This window comes from Rhincodon typus, chromosome 6 (genome assembly GCF_021869965.1).
Source record: "Rhincodon typus isolate 14 chromosome 6, sRhiTyp1.1, whole genome shotgun sequence".
In the NCBI taxonomy this organism is placed as follows: domain Eukaryota; kingdom Metazoa; phylum Chordata; class Chondrichthyes; order Orectolobiformes; family Rhincodontidae; genus Rhincodon; species Rhincodon typus.
In genome coordinates this window covers 16,575,324-16,592,724 of record NC_063337.1, presented here as the reverse complement: position 1 = coordinate 16,592,724, position 17,401 = coordinate 16,575,324, and the positions used below count along the sequence as shown (strand labels likewise).

Here is a 17,401-nt window from a genome sequence, read left to right as displayed (position 1 = left end):
AAAAGAGCAGTGATGCCAATAGTACTTGCCTTTATTTATCCATAAATGTCACAGCAAATTACAACAGGGACAGGGAGACAGCGAAATTCAGGAATCCAAAAATAATGTCCAAGTTGCCCCAGTCCCCTGTTAAACTTCACGAAAACAACATCTCATTGTCATTAAGTATTAACTCCAAAATTATTGAACAGTCTGAAGATGTCAGATTTATTCACACAACATGCACAAGCTAAAGTCATCACAGCGAGTTAAATCAGATTATTTCCAGTCTAAGCATCCTTTTAACAATGTGTTAACTGCAGTAGTATCAAGGAGTCCGAACAAAACTGAAACCAATAGAAATCAGGGAGTGGGAAACTGAACTGGACTAACCATACAAAATTACTGTGGCTACAAAAGCAAGTCAGAGGCGGAAATTCTGCAATGATTAACTCACTTTCTGTTTCCCCCACATTCAAACCACCACCTACAAGGCACAAGTCAGGAGTCTGGTGGATTACTAACCAGTTGTCTCAGTGGGTGCATCTCCAAAAGCACTCAAGAAGCTCGACGCCATCCAGGACAAGCAATCTGCTTGATTGGCACCCCATCCACCACCTTGAGCATTCACTCCCTTCACTAACAAAGCCCAATGGCAGCACTGTGTGTCCCATTTCAAGATGTATTACAGCAATACACCCACGCTCCTCAGGCAATACTTTCCGAAAACAAGTCCTCTACCACCTAGGAGGACAATGGCACAGATGTATTTGAACACAGCCACTTGCAAGGTCCCCTTCAGCCACACACCATCCTGACTGGAAACTTTATCACTGTAGCTGGGTCAATAGGCTGGAACCCACATCCTAACAGCACTGTGGGTCTACCTACACAAAGAACAAAGAACAAAGAAAATTACAGCACAGGAACAGGCCCTTCATCCCTCCAAGCCTGCGCCGATCCAGATCCTCTATCTAAACCTGTCACCTATTTTCCAAGGATATGTATCCCTCTGCTCCCTGCCCATTCATGTATCTGTCTAGATACATCTTAACTGACGCTATTGTGCCCGCCTCTACCACTTCCGCTGGCAACGCGTTCCAGGCACCCACCACCCTCTGCGTAAAGAACTTTCCACGAATATCTCCCTTAAACTTTTCCCCTCTCACCTTGAAATCGTGACCCCTAGTGATTGAGTCCCCCACTCTGGGAAAAAGCTTCTTGCTATCCACCCTGTCTATACCTCTCATGATTTTGTAGACCTCAATCAGGTCCCCCCTCAACCTCCGTCTTTCTAATGTAAATAATCCTAATCTACTCAACCTCTCTTCATAGCTAGCGCCCTCCATACCAGGCAACATCCTGGTGAACCTCCTCTGCACCCTCTCCAAAGCATCCACATCCTTTTGGTAATGTGGCGACCAGAACTGTACGCAGTGTTCCAAATGCAGTCGAACCAAAGTCCTATACAACTGTAACGTGACCTGCCAACTCTTGTACTCAATACCCCGTCTGATGAATGAAAGCATGCCATATGCCTTCTTGACCACTCTATCCACCTGTGTTGTCACCTTCAGGGTACAATGGACGTGAACACCCTGATCGCTCTGTGCATCAATTTTCCCCAGGGCTTTACCATTTACCGTATAGTTCGCTCTTGAATTGGATCTTCCAAAATGCATCACCTCGCATTTGCCTGGATTGAACTCCATCTGCCATTTCTCCGCCCAACTCTCCAATCTATCTATATTCTGCTGCATTCTCCGACAGTCCCCTTCACTATCTGCTACTCCACCAATCTTAGTGTCATTTGCAAACTTGCTAATCAGACCATCTATACCTTCCTCCAGACCTCCTTACACCATAAGGATTGCAGCAGTTCAAGGATGCAGCTCATCACCACCTTCTCTGGCCTGTTTGCTATGGACAGTGAATGTTGGCCTAGCCAATGATACTCACATTCTTTGACAAATTTTTAAAAATATTTACTGCCAAAAACTGATGGTTAACTATAACAAATGTGAGACTCATTATTTTACATTTTAATTGTTTCTGGAGATTTTAAAATTGTAATATTTCCCCCCTCACCTTTCTGACTTCTATTATCTTATAATCCAATCGTTTTATCGCTTTTGTTAGATTTCTTTCCATTCTTGATTTGGTAGTGAATTCGCCATTTTATTCCACACTTCCTTTCCATTTTCCGGTTTAGCGTGTGTGTAGCTGCCTTCCCCCTTCACTTAGATCCTAGATACCTGGATTTCCTCACTGCACTGTTTTCAGCTCATACTTCCAACAACCTGTCACATCAAAACTTTGAGAATTTGTGAAGTGCAGTTTAACTCAAGGTCGATAATATCGAACCTATTCGTAAAGCAAATTATGGCCTGACTGCAGTAAAACTGTCAGAACCAAGAAATATGTCAACTTTCTTTTCACAAAATATCTTTCAAGAATTTCCTACACATCTCAGATCCATGTTGTAAGTTGAAATGTAAGAAGTATCTGTCATTTATTTTACTTTCAAGAGCAAACAAAGTGATCTGACTTTTATCAGACCACAGCATTAAAGACAATTTTTTTGTGTTTCATTGAAATACCCCATGTTCTTTTGAACACAGTCTTTGTAACTATAATCTGCCATTCCCATAAAGGGGCAGCTTCAAGGCTTGCAAGTACTTTCTGTAAATGCATTTGATAGATTGCTATGTGAGCAACCAGATTAAACAGCTTGAAATCACAGGTAACATTATGCAGTGCAGAGACAGCAGCAGGCTGAAGTCTATGTGACTCAGAAGGATAATAACCACATTTGAAGACATTTAGCTACATCAAGAAATAATACCACAAATGTTGAATGTGGGGATGTTAAAGAGCAATAGTAACGTGTGAGACATAGAGCAGGTGACAATATCTGAAATGCTACTGCCTCAAGGACTTGACCAACTGTGGCAATGCTTCTTTGCCACATAAACAAGCCATCACTCCCTCTTCGAAATATTCAGCAACATCTGAAAATACTGTCAACTGTTCATAGAATACAAAAAGGAATGCATTATGTACCTTGTGCAGTGATTGTAACCAGGTCAGCTAGGTGGACATCATAGAATATGAGTTCCCTGATTGTAGCTGTTAATCTGGTCCTATCAGGGAGCCCTGGCTGACAGATATAAACAGGAGTGTCAGGGTTTCAGTTTACTCTGAGGAAGCCGGACCATTGGCAAGTATAACGTATGTGTAAGTAAAGGGTGACTTGGAGACAGGATACCGGCCTCTGTGGATTTATTTCATCTTGTTTCTACTGATTGAATGGAACATTGTACAGAGACTTAATAAAACTGATCCTGGCACATTACCGCCTGTGGTACAGACTTCAAATACCAAAAAGCATGAGAGAGGACTTGGAGTAATAAATGAAGAGTTGGAGACCTTTTTCATCTAAAGGCTACTAGTTAAGAAATGTTACCAGCAGAGTCTGTTGAAGTGACAATGCAAGAGAAATGTTTGAAGACACTGTTGGATGCCTTTTTAGAAAGAGCAGTGAGGAATTGATAGGTGGGCTGTCTATATAAAAAAGTGCAAGTTTCATTAGACGTTTTCCTGTTCCTAGTTATCCTAGTTATGTATAACAGCACTCTTCAAGACAGTATGATTTATTTAACACTCTTGTTATGCAGCTTTTCCGTGACACACAACTCATAGTAAAACACAAAACAGTGGACACCTTAAACAAATGGTAAGAAACTTAGCCAATGAAGTGATCTAAGTGACTTCAGAACTGGACCACCAAAGGTATTTATATTGAAATTAGAAGTTGAGATGAGAACATAAGAACACAGAGACAGGAGGAGGCTAATTAGCCCCTCAAACTTGTTTGCTCATGGGACTCCAATCCCAATTAGGTCATAACTGAATCTACCTTCATTCCATCGATCTGCCTTTGATTCATCCCTTGATAATCTCACCTCATAAAAATCTAGTCATCACAGACTGGACAATTTCAATTGATCCACCATTCACAGCCTCTTTGAAGACAGAATTCAGTATTTGCTCCACTTGTTGTGTGAAAAAGTGCTTCCTGTTTTCACTCCTGATTGCCTTGCTCCAATTTTACAATTGTGTTTCCTTGTTCTGTGATCCTGAGTGGAGTAAGTAGTTTCTCCATAATCATTGAATCTCTCATTGAATCATTTGTTTAGATCACCCACCAAGTTTCTAAACTGAAGGCAGTACAAAACAATATTATGCAAATTGTCCTCATAACCAAACCCCTTTAAATTGGATTTGTATCACAACACTGATCCTTCAGTACTCCCAAAATGTCCTCCATTTGTTAGACTGATTCTGTGTCCTTGGACCTTTCTTAGATTCATAGTCATATGGCACAGAAACAGTCCCTTCAGCCCACCATGTCTATGCTAATCAACAAACACCAAACTACACTTATCCCATTTCCCTACACTTGGTTCATATCCTTGGTTGACATTCCAGATTTCCATTGCCTTCTAGGTAAAAGTTAATTTTCTCATATCTTCTCTAAATCACTTACTCCTCACCTTAAACTTATGCCCTCTAGTCTTAGACACATCCACCATGGGGATGGGGAAGAGATTCTCACAATCTACTCTATCTATATGCTTCTCATAATTTTGTATACCTCAATCAGATTCCCCACTCAGCCTCCTCTGCTCCAAGGAAAACAAACACAGTCTATCCAGTATCTCCTCATTACTGAGACTTTCTATCCCAGGCAACATCCTGGTGAATCTGCTCTGCACAGAAGTGAAATTATGTGAAATTACATCCTTCTTTCCTGTTTTTAAATCCTGTGATATTTCTCATCCTTGGACCATATTTCCAATTGCCTCTAAGTTCAGACCCTAAGACTTCCCTCTGATGAAAAGATGATCAACCTATAGAGCAAATTCTGTTTCTATCTCCAAAAAACCTTCCTGACTGGCTGAGCATTTCCAGAATTTTCTCTCTCTAATTCCTCAGGCCTTCCTCCCCAGCCTCCAGGCTGTACAACATCTCTGCCTGTGATAACTTATCTAGTCAATTTAGATGAGGTCTGAGGTCCAACTTCCCTTTAGATCCACGCAGGCACCTTATTCCAATTACAAGCAGTTCACTGTCAAGATGTCCAGTTTAATTTTTATCCCAAGTTAATTTCATTTTCTAAGCACCAACAAAGATATCAACATAACAAAAGGACACACGGTGCATTTTGTCTTTGGACAGTTCAGACCACAAACATAGTGGTATATTAAAATCAAATGAAAATCATAATTTGCCTGGTATTAAAAGCTTTGCAAATCAATTTTCCAGTTTATTTGAGAAAAGAAGACAAACAAATTCCCAATTCTTCACAAATTGAAGGTTTAAGCCCTCATAATACTGGCCAGCAAATTGTACTTTGAGAGATCCTTCTGAAGTGTAAGTGTTCAAAATATACAGTTTTGTCTCCAAATTCTAGAATCCCAAACCAGCCGAAATAGTTTATCTTTATCTATCTTGTCTTTTCCTGTTAATAACTTGAAGACTTCAATCAGATCACCCCTTAGCATTCAAAATTCTACAGAAAAGAGGTCTAATTTGTACAGTCTCTCTTCATAACTTAAACCCTGAAGTCCGGGTATCATTTTTCTATGCTGACTTCCTTCAAGGCAAATATATCTTTCCTGAGGTGCAGTGTCCAGATCGGATCACAGTACTCTATGGGCTCTAACAAAGTTTTTTGAAGCTGGAGCATAACTTCTGCATCCTTATACCAGTGTTCTAACTATAAAAACCATCTTGAATTGATTGAGTCCTGCTGACAAACGTGGCAGACTTCTTCTGTTTGTGTCTGTGCTAAATGCCAAGGCAAGACAGATGTAATGTAACTATGGCTGAGGGAGCAAAATGCAAAAGGGCAAGGCAATTCAAAGCAAAGATTCTATAACCATCAGGAAGGCTCACACAGACTATATACTAATGGTAGTGAGCAAACAGTTTGGCGCTGCAGTCTGGTCTAGTCCATCAGCTGGATGCTTGACACTAGGAAAAAGTGCCCTCCCTGCAGCATGACAATGATAGTTGCTGGTGCAGCCGTAGCGGCAGCATTGAATGCGGAAACATCCTGTACGTGGATTGGAAATATGCCATAGATGTTGGCACATTTTGGATGCCAATATCTGTAGATGTGATGTGACTGTGGCCAGTGCCCATGGACCATGCCTTGAGATGTTGATGTGCAGTGTCCAACAAAGAGGTCCTTTGGAACAACTGGCAAGCTGAATTCGCCAGGTAACTACTCTGGTTTTCTCAACGTTTCCTCAACATCTCGCTTGTTTGGCAAGTATGATAATATAGAAAGCTGAATATCAATGTCACCATCCCTGAGCCTGACACCACAAATCCTGCATACGCTTAATGCTGCCTATTCATTTCGCTCAGGACACCTCCCTACCTGCACCAAAAGCCAACAAGGCATTTAACAAGCAACAATCCCCTGTAATTGACAATTCCTCATTGCCTAGCAAGAAACTCATCATGGAATGGGTGAGTGAATAGCTTAGCGAGTGCCTGAATGAATAGATGGGTGAGTGTGTTGTGTTGATTGGAGATTGCATGAGGGGGTTAGGAGTGAGTAAGTTGATGGTGAATGGGTTGCTGAGAGTGAGGTAGCATTTGGATCGGTTGGTGAGGTCAGTTTGCCCTGATCACCTTCCGTTGCTATTTTTACATGGTTATGTTCAAAACCATGCCATGCTCGCTATTTGAGTTTTCTTAAGTTTATTTGCAAATTGGTAAATGCAGAACATGCAGAGACCTGGGCTGTATTTTAACAAGTGATAACAAGGTGTAGAGCTGGATGAACACAGCAGGCCAAGCAGCATCAGAGGAGCAGGAAAGCTGATGTTTCGGGCCTAGACCCTTCTTGAAAAGTGTGCTTTAAATATGTTAAAGCAGTACTAGTGCACCATGATGACTATAGCTGAAAATGGATTATTGTAATAATCAGCTCTTCAAATGACAGCTCAAATTCACAACCCGTGTATAAGCTGATTTCAAAGGACTGAAAGTGATTTAAATCATGGATAGAGCCTATTTGCATTGGGGTTGGTTAGCTCAATTGGCTAGAGGGCTCTTTAATGACGTGCAGGTTCAATTCCTGTATCAGCTGAGATTACCATAGAGTTCCTCCTTCTCAACCTCTCCCCTGGCCTGAGGCATGATGATCTGCAGGGTAAACAACAACAAATTGTCTCCCTCTAATGAGTGAGCAGCCCTCTGGAGAGTATGGGGCTAGTACAGCAGTCATCAGTTTTTCACTAACTTAAGGAAAAATGTAAACATTTGGGAAATCTACATATAAGCACCAGAATAACTTTATGCAGAAAATGTCCTTGGGTCGGACGCAGTTTGTGGGTCACCCATCAGTCTAGAATGTTGTTTCTTTAAAAATCCACCAAAGTTCGAGTTGCGTCGAATGTAATTTATGTTTACAATAATTTTCATTAATGCCAATGTACATGGGATGGAGAGGCAATGCAGCCAAATGTATACTCAAAGCTGGTAGATTTAACAATGGATCTAGTGATCGTGCACTTGAAGGGATGATGAACCAGAGCAAAGTTGCAGCCCTGTATCCACCCCAAGCTCACCATTATTGCAGTTTCTTTGCTGCAAGATCAGGACCAACTCGACTCTGATTTAATCCATTTTCCTCCCAGACTGTGTAATTTATTTGTATGAGGTTACATGTATTCACTAAGCGAACAAAGTAGATTCAAAACTCATAACAGTCAACTTGAAAACAAACTCAGTTTTGACTTTGAATAAATCTGTCATGTCTAATCTGGAAAGCAACAATGAATGACCCAGTAAATTTGATGCTGAGAAAGGGAATATTTAATTAATTAAAGCATTTGGTTCTCATTTTCATTTTTGCTTGGTTCCCTAACCCATTTTAAAACCTCATTTATCATTCATCACAGCCTACACAATAATGAAAAAAGAAATTCCTCAACACTTTGGTATTACATCTTAATTTGTAATTACTGTATTAACCATGTTACTTTATATTTGGCTGTTGATTAAAAGGACATCTGATAGGGTGCTAAATCCTCATTAACGCTGTAGATGAATGAGTCAGTGAATTACTGGTTATTTTCATTCACGTTACTACATCCAAATGACATTATCATCCACCACCTTCAAGTGACTAAAGGATTTTTTCTGGATTGAATGGAACATTATTAGGATTTTATGTTCTGTTTTACAGGTTAACCATTTCTGCCGAGTGTCCTATGCAACTTGAAGATTTTCCAATGGATGTTCATGCCTGCCCCCTTAAATTTGGAAGCTGTAAGTGCGTTTGAAATTGTTGTTGAAAACACAACAGAATAAAATCGGCGAGCATCAGGAGCAGATTGTTAACTGCTTTGTGCCATGGTTGTAAAGATCAGGGGGTGGACAGTTTCATGACCGAAATTAGAGTGAGGTGGGCCTCCTGCGCGAAGTTCTTCGAACTCAATTTAGGTCTCTTGAAAGATATGGCCGCTGAGATAGTTGATGTGTCAGTTTTCATTTTCCAAACCTCCATTGATTTGGGGCAGGTTCCATTCGATTGGAGGATAGCAAATGTAAAGAAAGGGAGAAAGAAAGGAGGAAACTACAGGCCACTTAACTTAATATTCATCATTGGGAAAATGTTAGAAGCTATTATTCAAGAAGCTATTGTAATTGGATAAGGTCAAGGTATTCAAGCAAAGCCGACAAGGTTTTGTGAAAGGGCAATCAGGTTTAAACATTTTTTATAGGAAGACAGTAGTGTAGTGATAAGGTCACTGGACCTGTAATCCAGAACTCCAATCTAATGAGTTTGGAGATGTGTGTTTGAATCCTACCATGGCAAATGGTTAAATTTGAATTCAATAAAAATCTGGAATAAAAAGCTGACCGAATGGTAGCCATGTAGCTATTTTCAATTGCTGTAAAAAACTATCTGGTTCACTAATGTCCTTAAGGGAAGGAAATCTGGTTTGGCCTACATGTGACTCCAGATCCATAATCATTATGGTCAACTCTTAACTGCCCTCAAAGCACTAAGGGTATTAAATCCCTGCTGAGCCCATGATGCCCAAATCCCATGAATGAATAATAAAAGAAAGTCCACTGGAGTTCTTTGAGGATAAAGGGAACTCAGTAGATTCACTATATCAAATGCTTTGAAATCAAAGTGCCATATTCAAATGTTATTGTGAAAAATAAAACTCACAGGGGTGGCATGGATCAAAGTTGGCTGGCTAGCGGGAAGCAGAGAGTAGACATAAATGGATCTTTTTCAGTTAGGCAGGATGAATAACTGGTATGATATAACAATTGGTACTGGGACCTCAAATGTTTTACAATTTATAGAAATGGATTGGATGAAGGGACAGAAGTTATGGTTACCAAATGTGCTGAAGACACAAAGATAGGTCTGGAAATAAGTTGTGAAGAGGAAATAAGGATGCTGCAAAGGGCCATGGATAGTTTGGGCGAGTTGAAAAAGTTCTATCAATGGGAATATAATATTGGAAGATGTGAAGTTGTCTTTTTGGCAGACAAAAACAAAGTGCAATATCTAAATGGTCAGGGACTGCAGAACTCTGAAATGCAGAGGGTTCTGGGTGTTCTAGTGCTTAAATCACAAAAGGTTAGTACACAGGTACAGCAAGTAATTAGGTAAGCTAATAGAATACTATCATTCATTGTGTGAATACAAAAGCAAGGAGGTTATGCTTCAGTTACGCAGAGTACTAGTGAGACCCACCACTGAAGTACTATGTACTGTAATAGTTATCTTGTCTGAGGAAGGGTGTAAATGTTTTGGTTACAGTTCAGAGGAGGTTTACCAGACTAATTCCTTGAATGGGTGGGTTATCTCATGAGGAAAGGTTGGACGAGCTAAGCTTATATGTATTGGAGTACAGAAGAGTGAGAGACGATACGATTGAAACATATAAGACCCTGAGGTCTTGTCAGAGTCATGAATAAAAGACGATATCTCTTGTGGGAGAATCAAGAACTAGAGATCACTGTTTCAAAATTTCAGGTTGCTTATTTAAAATAGATAAGGCAAAAAAAATCTGTGAGGGTTGAAAGTTTTTGGAACTCCTTTTCAGATAAGATTATTGAGGCAGTATCCTTGAATAAATTTAAAGCAGGGGTGGAGAGATTCATGATAGGCAAGGGGTTGAAAGGTAGGTGATGCAAGAATATGGATTTAAGGTTACAATCAGATCAGCCACAATCTCATTGAATGATGCAACAGGCTCGAGAGGCTGAATGGCCTACTCCTGCTCGTTGTTTGCATTTTCACTTATCACCACCCAGGACTACTCATCTAAAGGATGGATAACAGCGTCATTTTTCAATGGACGTTGTATTGGTGAACGTCGACCACATACACTTCAATTGGAATCTTCTCGGACAGCAAAGGGAAGGCAGAAATTTGCTATTGGAATAAAGAATTAGCCTTGATCATTCTGAATGGCCTATTCCTGCTCTATGTTTCTGTTGAGAAATCTTGCAGAGCATTGGGTAAACTAAGACATAAATCAATGAACAATGAACCTGCAATAGAAATCCATCTTGAAAGGTGATGCAAAATGGTTCGTTTCAAATCAATTTGCATTTCCAAACAACATACCCAGTATTTACTTTCAGTGGTTACAATAGAAATGGAATATCAGGACCAGACACCTGATCCGATATTGTATTGATTTGTGCTTGCTCCTGAAACAAATTTCTTTTCTTTTGTTTTTAAAGTAACTGTTTATAATGTCCCAAAGTGCCATGAATCAAACAAATTACTTTTTAAAGTCCTTTTGTAGCATAGAAGGGGGCTATTTTGTCCATCGAGTCAGAGAACAACAACTGTGAGCAAAGGTACGCTGAAGATTTCACAAAGAAATTTATTTTGAACCTTCAGGATCTTCAGGATTTTCCCTATCTACCTCACAGCCAATAGGTGATTTTTGACGTACAGTTCAGTGATGATATATATTTAACCACAACCACAGATGTATGTCCAGTAAAGTCCCACAAACAGCAAAAAGATAATTGACTGCTGAATCAGTCCTGCTTTTGTTGTTTGAGGAACAAATTTCAGTCAAAACTTCAACACTATCCGACCCTTTTTTTGGTTTTTAATCCCTGGGCCCAGAAAGAATGGGGCTTAATAAACCTCTCTTCAAGGGCTTCACGCACTCTCTGCACAATCTGGATTTCTGCTGTATCCCTGACAGATTCCACTCTGGTAAAATCCATGGGCTCAATTTGATTTTGTAATGATAAGAAATCTACACAATGTTCAGAAGATTGAATTTTAATCTGTAGATTATGAGAAAAGTGAAGGTGCAGTAAGTAAGGAGATGGGGCTACTTTTACATATTTTTATTTGCTCAGGGGATGTAGCACACTGGCCAGTATATATTGCCCGGCCCTAACTGTGCTGGAGAAGGTGGTGGTGAGCTGCATTCTTGAACTGTTGCAGTCTTTGGTGTGTAGGGACACCCACAGTGCTGTGACGAAGGGAGTTCTGGAGTTTTAGTCCAGCAATAATGAAGGAATGGTGACATATTTCCAGACAGCATGGTGTGTGGCTCGGAGGGGAACTTGCAAGAGATGGCACTCTCACGTATCTGCTGCCATCTAAGTGGCAAAGAACACAAGAACATCTGAAAAGGATGAGTGAGAAAGCACAATGAGCCTTCATTTCCCCACAATGATGGTATGGCGCTATGGGGTAAAAGTGTCAGTACAAGATTATACTAAAGGGATGTGAAGAAACATTTCAGATCAATAAGTTAAAGGACTGCAGAAGGATAAGGAAAAGCTGCAATATATAAATAAACGTTTGTGCAGAGTGACTACATTTTGCAAATTCATCATAACATAATGGGAAGTTGAAAACAAGACTGGGAATTTGATGGAGATAGATCTCCTTTCTGACTTTAACATTCGTAATTGTTTGTATAAAATTGACACAATAAATATTTCAAGCCAGGGGCCTATAAATAATCTTTCATTTAATTAATAATTAAAACCAGTTGAATTAATTGCATATGCTTAAAAAAAAGTGAAATAAACTAGGTCACTTAATTATATAAAATGCTAATTAAATATTAAGAACAAAGTGAGATGATTAGATAGGGAGAGTGCTATGTCTGTAACAAGGGAGAATGGTATGATTGAGGCAGCCACACGTGGCAATAAAGAGGCCAATACTACACTCACTTGAATTGAGGAGGAGATTTAGTGCAACTCAGTGATTGAGAAAGAGGGTCCGTGGACAGGGGTTGTCGGCAGCAAGGGCAGGGCTTTCAGCAAGTACATCAAACCTCCCCCATCTCCTCTCCCCTGCTCCTGTCACTCCATGATTCCAGTTTCCCCTCAACACCCCAATTCCAAGTTCTTCAATCAGATACAAAGTCTCTGTCCCCAGGTGGCCATAAGCAAACATACCAGGCTTTGCTTTTGTGCTCCCTGCAAGAGCAATGCACCCCACCGTCTTCAACACCCTCCCCCCACCATGCGCAGTACTGCCAGTGGGTTAATTCCAGCGGACGTGGGATGAGGCCTGTCAGAGGGCATCAGTTGCCCATTCATGGACCACAAGTGGCAGAAGTGCAGGAAGTCTAACCTGTATCTTTGTACATGGAGTTAGTTATGGTGGAGGCAGGAAGGTGGTAGAATCCACAACTTCCACCCTTCTACACAGTAAATGTAACTTCAGAGCAATGGAGAGGCCACAGGATTCCACCCAATGCAGTTCATTAATGTGGGAGAAAGTTATGTGGAATTTTTAAAATTTTGAGGAAACCCCTTAGGTTAAGTAATGATTCAGATTCGGTCAGATTATGTGACTGCAAAGCTGTCAGGTAAGAGGACTGCATATGCCATAGTGCAGGAGCCTCGACAAGGAGCCAGCAGGCAAATAGTGTGCAGTAAGGATGGTCAAATATAGATGGCACAGTGGCTCAGCAGTTAACGCCGCTGCCTCACAGCGCCTGGAACCGGGTTTGAATCCAACCACACTCTCTCTGTGGAGTTTCCACACATTCTCCCAGTGTCTGCGTGGGTTTCCTCCCACAGTCCAAAGATGTGCAGGTTGGGTGGATTGGCCATACTCAATTATCATAGTGTCCAAGATTGTGTAGCCTGAGTGGATTGGTATAGGAAATGCAGGGTTATAAGGATAAGGTGGGAGGGGAGGTGAATTGGGCTTGGGTGGAATGCCCTTTGGAGGGTTGGTATGACTCGAAGGGTTGAATGGCCTGCTTGCACACTGTAGGGATTCTATGAAATAGACCTCTGTCCTGTAGTACCAGACACCATTCATGTCTCTAAAGTGGAATGTGGTACTAATAGAGGACCATACAGTCACAGGGATTAATACTGCTCTCTGTAGACAGGAACAGGAGACCTGAAAGCTGGATTGCACTTATTATTTGGACAGAAATGGTGTACAATGATATTGGGAAAAAGCAGGAGATGGGCACTCGGGTGTGATGCTCGATTGAAGGGTTTTTGCAGGTGCGATGGGCAAAATAGCTTCCTTCTGCGCCATAACAATTCTGTTATTCTGAACAATTCTGCTAGCTGAGTGGCAAAGTTCAGGGCATCTCCCTGTTGCTGATGAAAACCTTAGATGAGGAGGGTTCCACTTATTGTGATCTCCAAAGGAAAAAAGTTACTTAAGTCGAACCAGTGACATGTTTTTGCTGAGGAAATTCAAGGAACTCAGAGCCACATTACAAAGCAGAGCTTCAGATGCTATCATCGCTGTGTAACTAACTGAGTCACCTTCAAACTGGTCTGGGAATAAACTGAGACAACAAGGTGCAGGGCTGGATGAACACAGCAGGCCAAGCAGCATCATAGGAGCAGAGAGGCTGACGTTTCGGGCCTAGACCCTTCATCAGAAAAGGGGGAGGGGAAGGGGGTTCTGAAATAAATAGGGAGAGAGTGGGAGGCGGATAGAAGATGGATAGAGGAGAGGATAGGTGGAGAGGAAACAAACAGGTCAAAGAGGCGGGGATGGAGCCAGTAAAGGTGAGTGTAGGTGGGGAGTTAGGAAGGGGATAGGTCAGTCCAGGGAGGACGGACAGGTCAAGGGGACGGGATGAGGTTGGTCGGTAGGAGATGGCTCGGGGACCGCTTTGCAGAACACCTACGCTCGGTTCGCAATAAACAACTGCACCTCCCAGTCGCGAACCATTTCAACTCCCCCTCCTATTCCTCAGACGACATGTCCATCCTGGGCCTCCTGCAGTGCCACAATGATGCCACCCGAAGGTTGCAGGAACAGCAACTCATATTCCGCTTGGGAACCCTGCAGCCCAATGGTATCAATGTGGACTTCACAAGTTTCAAAATCTCCCCTCCCCCCACCGCATCCCAAAACCAGTCCAGCTCGTCCCTGCCTCCCTAACCTGTTCTTCCTCCCACCTATCCCCTCCTCCCACCTCAAGCCGCACCTCCATCTCCTACCGACCAACCTCATCCCGCCCCCTTGACCTGTCCGTCCTCCCTGGACTGACCTATCCCCTTCCTAACTCCCCACCTACACTCACCTTTACTGGCTCCATCCCCACCTCTTCGACCTGTTTGTTTCCTCTCCACCTATCCTCTCCTCTATCCATCTTCTATCCGCCTCCCACTCTCTCCCTATTTATTTCAGAACCCCCTTCCCCTCCCCCTTTTCTGATGAAGGGTCTAGGCCCGCAACGTCAGCCTCTCTGCTCCTATGATGCTGCTTGGCCTGCTGTGTTCATCCAGTCCGGCACCTTGTTGTCTCGGATTCTCCAGCATCTGCAGTTCCTACTATCTCTGGGAATAAACTGATTGCAGTTTTAAATAAGTGGTTAAAAGAGAGGTGTGTGATGCAAGAGTTTAAAATTACAGGGTGGGTCGATACCATATGATGAAATAGAATCATATTTCATATATCTATTTGGATTTTTTGAGGGGATAACTTGCTGGTTAAAGAGGGAATTGATGGATGTAATATATTTAGGTTTCCAGAAGGCATTGAAATAAAATGCCATGTGCTGAACTAGATTAGTGTTAATAAGTTTGAGGTAATACAGCATATTAGTATAGGTAGAGGATTGTTCAATAGACAGAGGACAGAGAGGAATAAAAAGCTCATTTTCAGGATGACTTGTGATTCTAGTGCTGAGCCAACTGTGCTGGCACCTCAGTTATTAAAATCTATACAAATGGTTTTGATGAAAGAATGGAGTATAATATAGCCAAGTTTTATAACAATACAAAGCAAGATACAAAAGTAAGTTGTGAGCACACTTGGTTTGCAATGGCCTTTGGACTGAATCAGAGATCAAGAAAGAAGCTGGCAGACGAGTACAATGTGGGGAACGATGAAATTATCCACTTTGGTATGAAAAGCAGAAAGCAGATTTTTTCGAAATATGAAAATTTACTAAATTTTCAGAAATTTTCAGTAATTTTAAACTTTTGCATCACACACCTCTCTGTTAACCACATATTTAAAACTGCAATCAGTTTATCCCCAGACCAGTTTGAAGGTGACTCAGTTAGGTACACAGCGATGATAGCATCTGAAGCTCTGCTTTGTAATGTAGCTCCGAGTTCCTTGAATTTCCTCAGCAAAAACACGTCACTGGTTCGACTTAAGTAACCTTTTTCCTTTGGAGATCACAATAAGTAGAACAATCCTCATCTAAGGTTTTCACCAGCAACAAGGAGATGCCCTGAACTTTGCCACTCAGTGAGCAGAATTGTTCAGAATAACAGAATTGTTATGGTGCAGAAGGAAGCTATTTTGCCCATTGCACCTGCAAAAGCTCTTCTGTGTGTTATTGTATGTGAATCATAGAAGATTAGCATAGAGATATAGCAAGCAATTAGGAAGGCAAATGGCAGATTAGCTGTTATTGAAAGGGGGATTATAGCATAAGATGAAGGAAGACTTTTTTGCAATCTTTTTACAAGATTTGAAACTCTTGCATCCCACATCACTCTTTTAACCACATACTTAAAACTGGGTTTTGGTGGGACCACAACCTGATTATTGTGTATAGTTTTGATTCTCTTACCTAAGGTACAATGTTAGAATGGTACAAGATTGTTTCTTGGGCTGACAGCACTATCCTATGAAGAAACATTGACTAAAATGGTTCTACTTTCTCTGGTGTTAAAAGGAATTAGGTATAATTCAAACATATACCATTCAGAGAAGGATTTAACAAGGGAGGTACAGTTTCCCTAGTCAGGAGTGTATTGATCTAGTGAGATCAAATTTGAGCAGGAATGAACCTGTAGACCATTAAAAACGGTGGGAATACCCTGATGAAAATGTTCTATCCCATTTCTGGCTGATAAAATTTTCTCAAGTCAGGCAAAGGTATTGGGTGCGCACCAGCACAAACATGAATCCAGTGGGTGATTTGCAAATAGTACTGAGTTTACAAAGACCACGATTAGCCTTTCCTTGGGCCTTAACTACCATGTGGGAGTCAAAGATGTAAGAAGGAGATGTAAATGTTCTTGAAGCATTTGTTTGAAAGTGCTTATCAAAAGTTATTTAAATCTGCAGCCCTTTAAAGGTTGCAGGAGTCACAGTCAAAACAAACTCACGGTGCATTGAGTGCATTGATTGTCAGGTCATCTAGTGTATCTTGAAAAAAAAAGCCATCATTATTACAGTTTCAGTGAAGTTCATTGATGACATCTCCAAACGACTGATGACCCCATTACAAAGGTTGAAGTTTGAAAGGTCTGGAAGCTCGTATTTTGATTGACAATTGTCCCTTTTAAATTATTAGACGTGCTTGATGTGATTACTGATGTTACAATTATGAGGGTGAAAAGATTGCTTTGGATGGGGAGTGGTCTTTAAAATTAGAATAAAGTGGATAATGTGATCCATTCTGAAATAAACTGACAACAAGTCTGGGTGGCTTGATTGTTAAGAGATCCCAGCTTATCTCACTAGCAAGAAAGTACAAGGTATTTACGCTTGGAGACAATGGCAGTATCATGTGTTTCAACAGTGGATAAACTGAGCCTCCAAAGCAGAAGAATATTCAAAATTTTAGGTTGTGCACATTTGTGCTTTGAACTGTCCATTTACTTCCAAGTGGATAGATTGAAGAAGTTCGGATTTTTCTCCTTGGAGAGTAAAAGGCTGACAGGAGATCTAATTGAAGTTTAAAAATCATGAGCAGGCTAGATAGTGTAAGAATGGTTGAATCTGTTTCCAGTTATAAAAGAACCAAGAACATGAGGTTATAACCTAATCAAAGATAGTAAGAACGGCCGATGCTGGAGTCTGAGATAACACAGTGTGGAGCTGGAGGAACACAGCAGGCCAGGCAGCATCAGAGGAGCAGAGTTTTCTGAA

At 41.1% G+C, this 17,401-nt stretch overlaps 1 protein-coding gene across 1 annotated transcript in view; it reads left to right on the top strand.

Moving 5' to 3' along the window:
* Positions 1 to 17,401, top strand: part of gabra5 (gamma-aminobutyric acid type A receptor subunit alpha5) — a 106,364-nt gene that overhangs the window by 30,766 nt on the left and 58,197 nt on the right. The window contains exon 5 of the mRNA XM_048597885.1: positions 8,249 to 8,331. Within this exon, the coding sequence (XP_048453842.1) occupies positions 8,249 to 8,331 (83 nt within the window). The remainder of the gene's footprint in view (positions 1 to 8,248; positions 8,332 to 17,401) is intronic.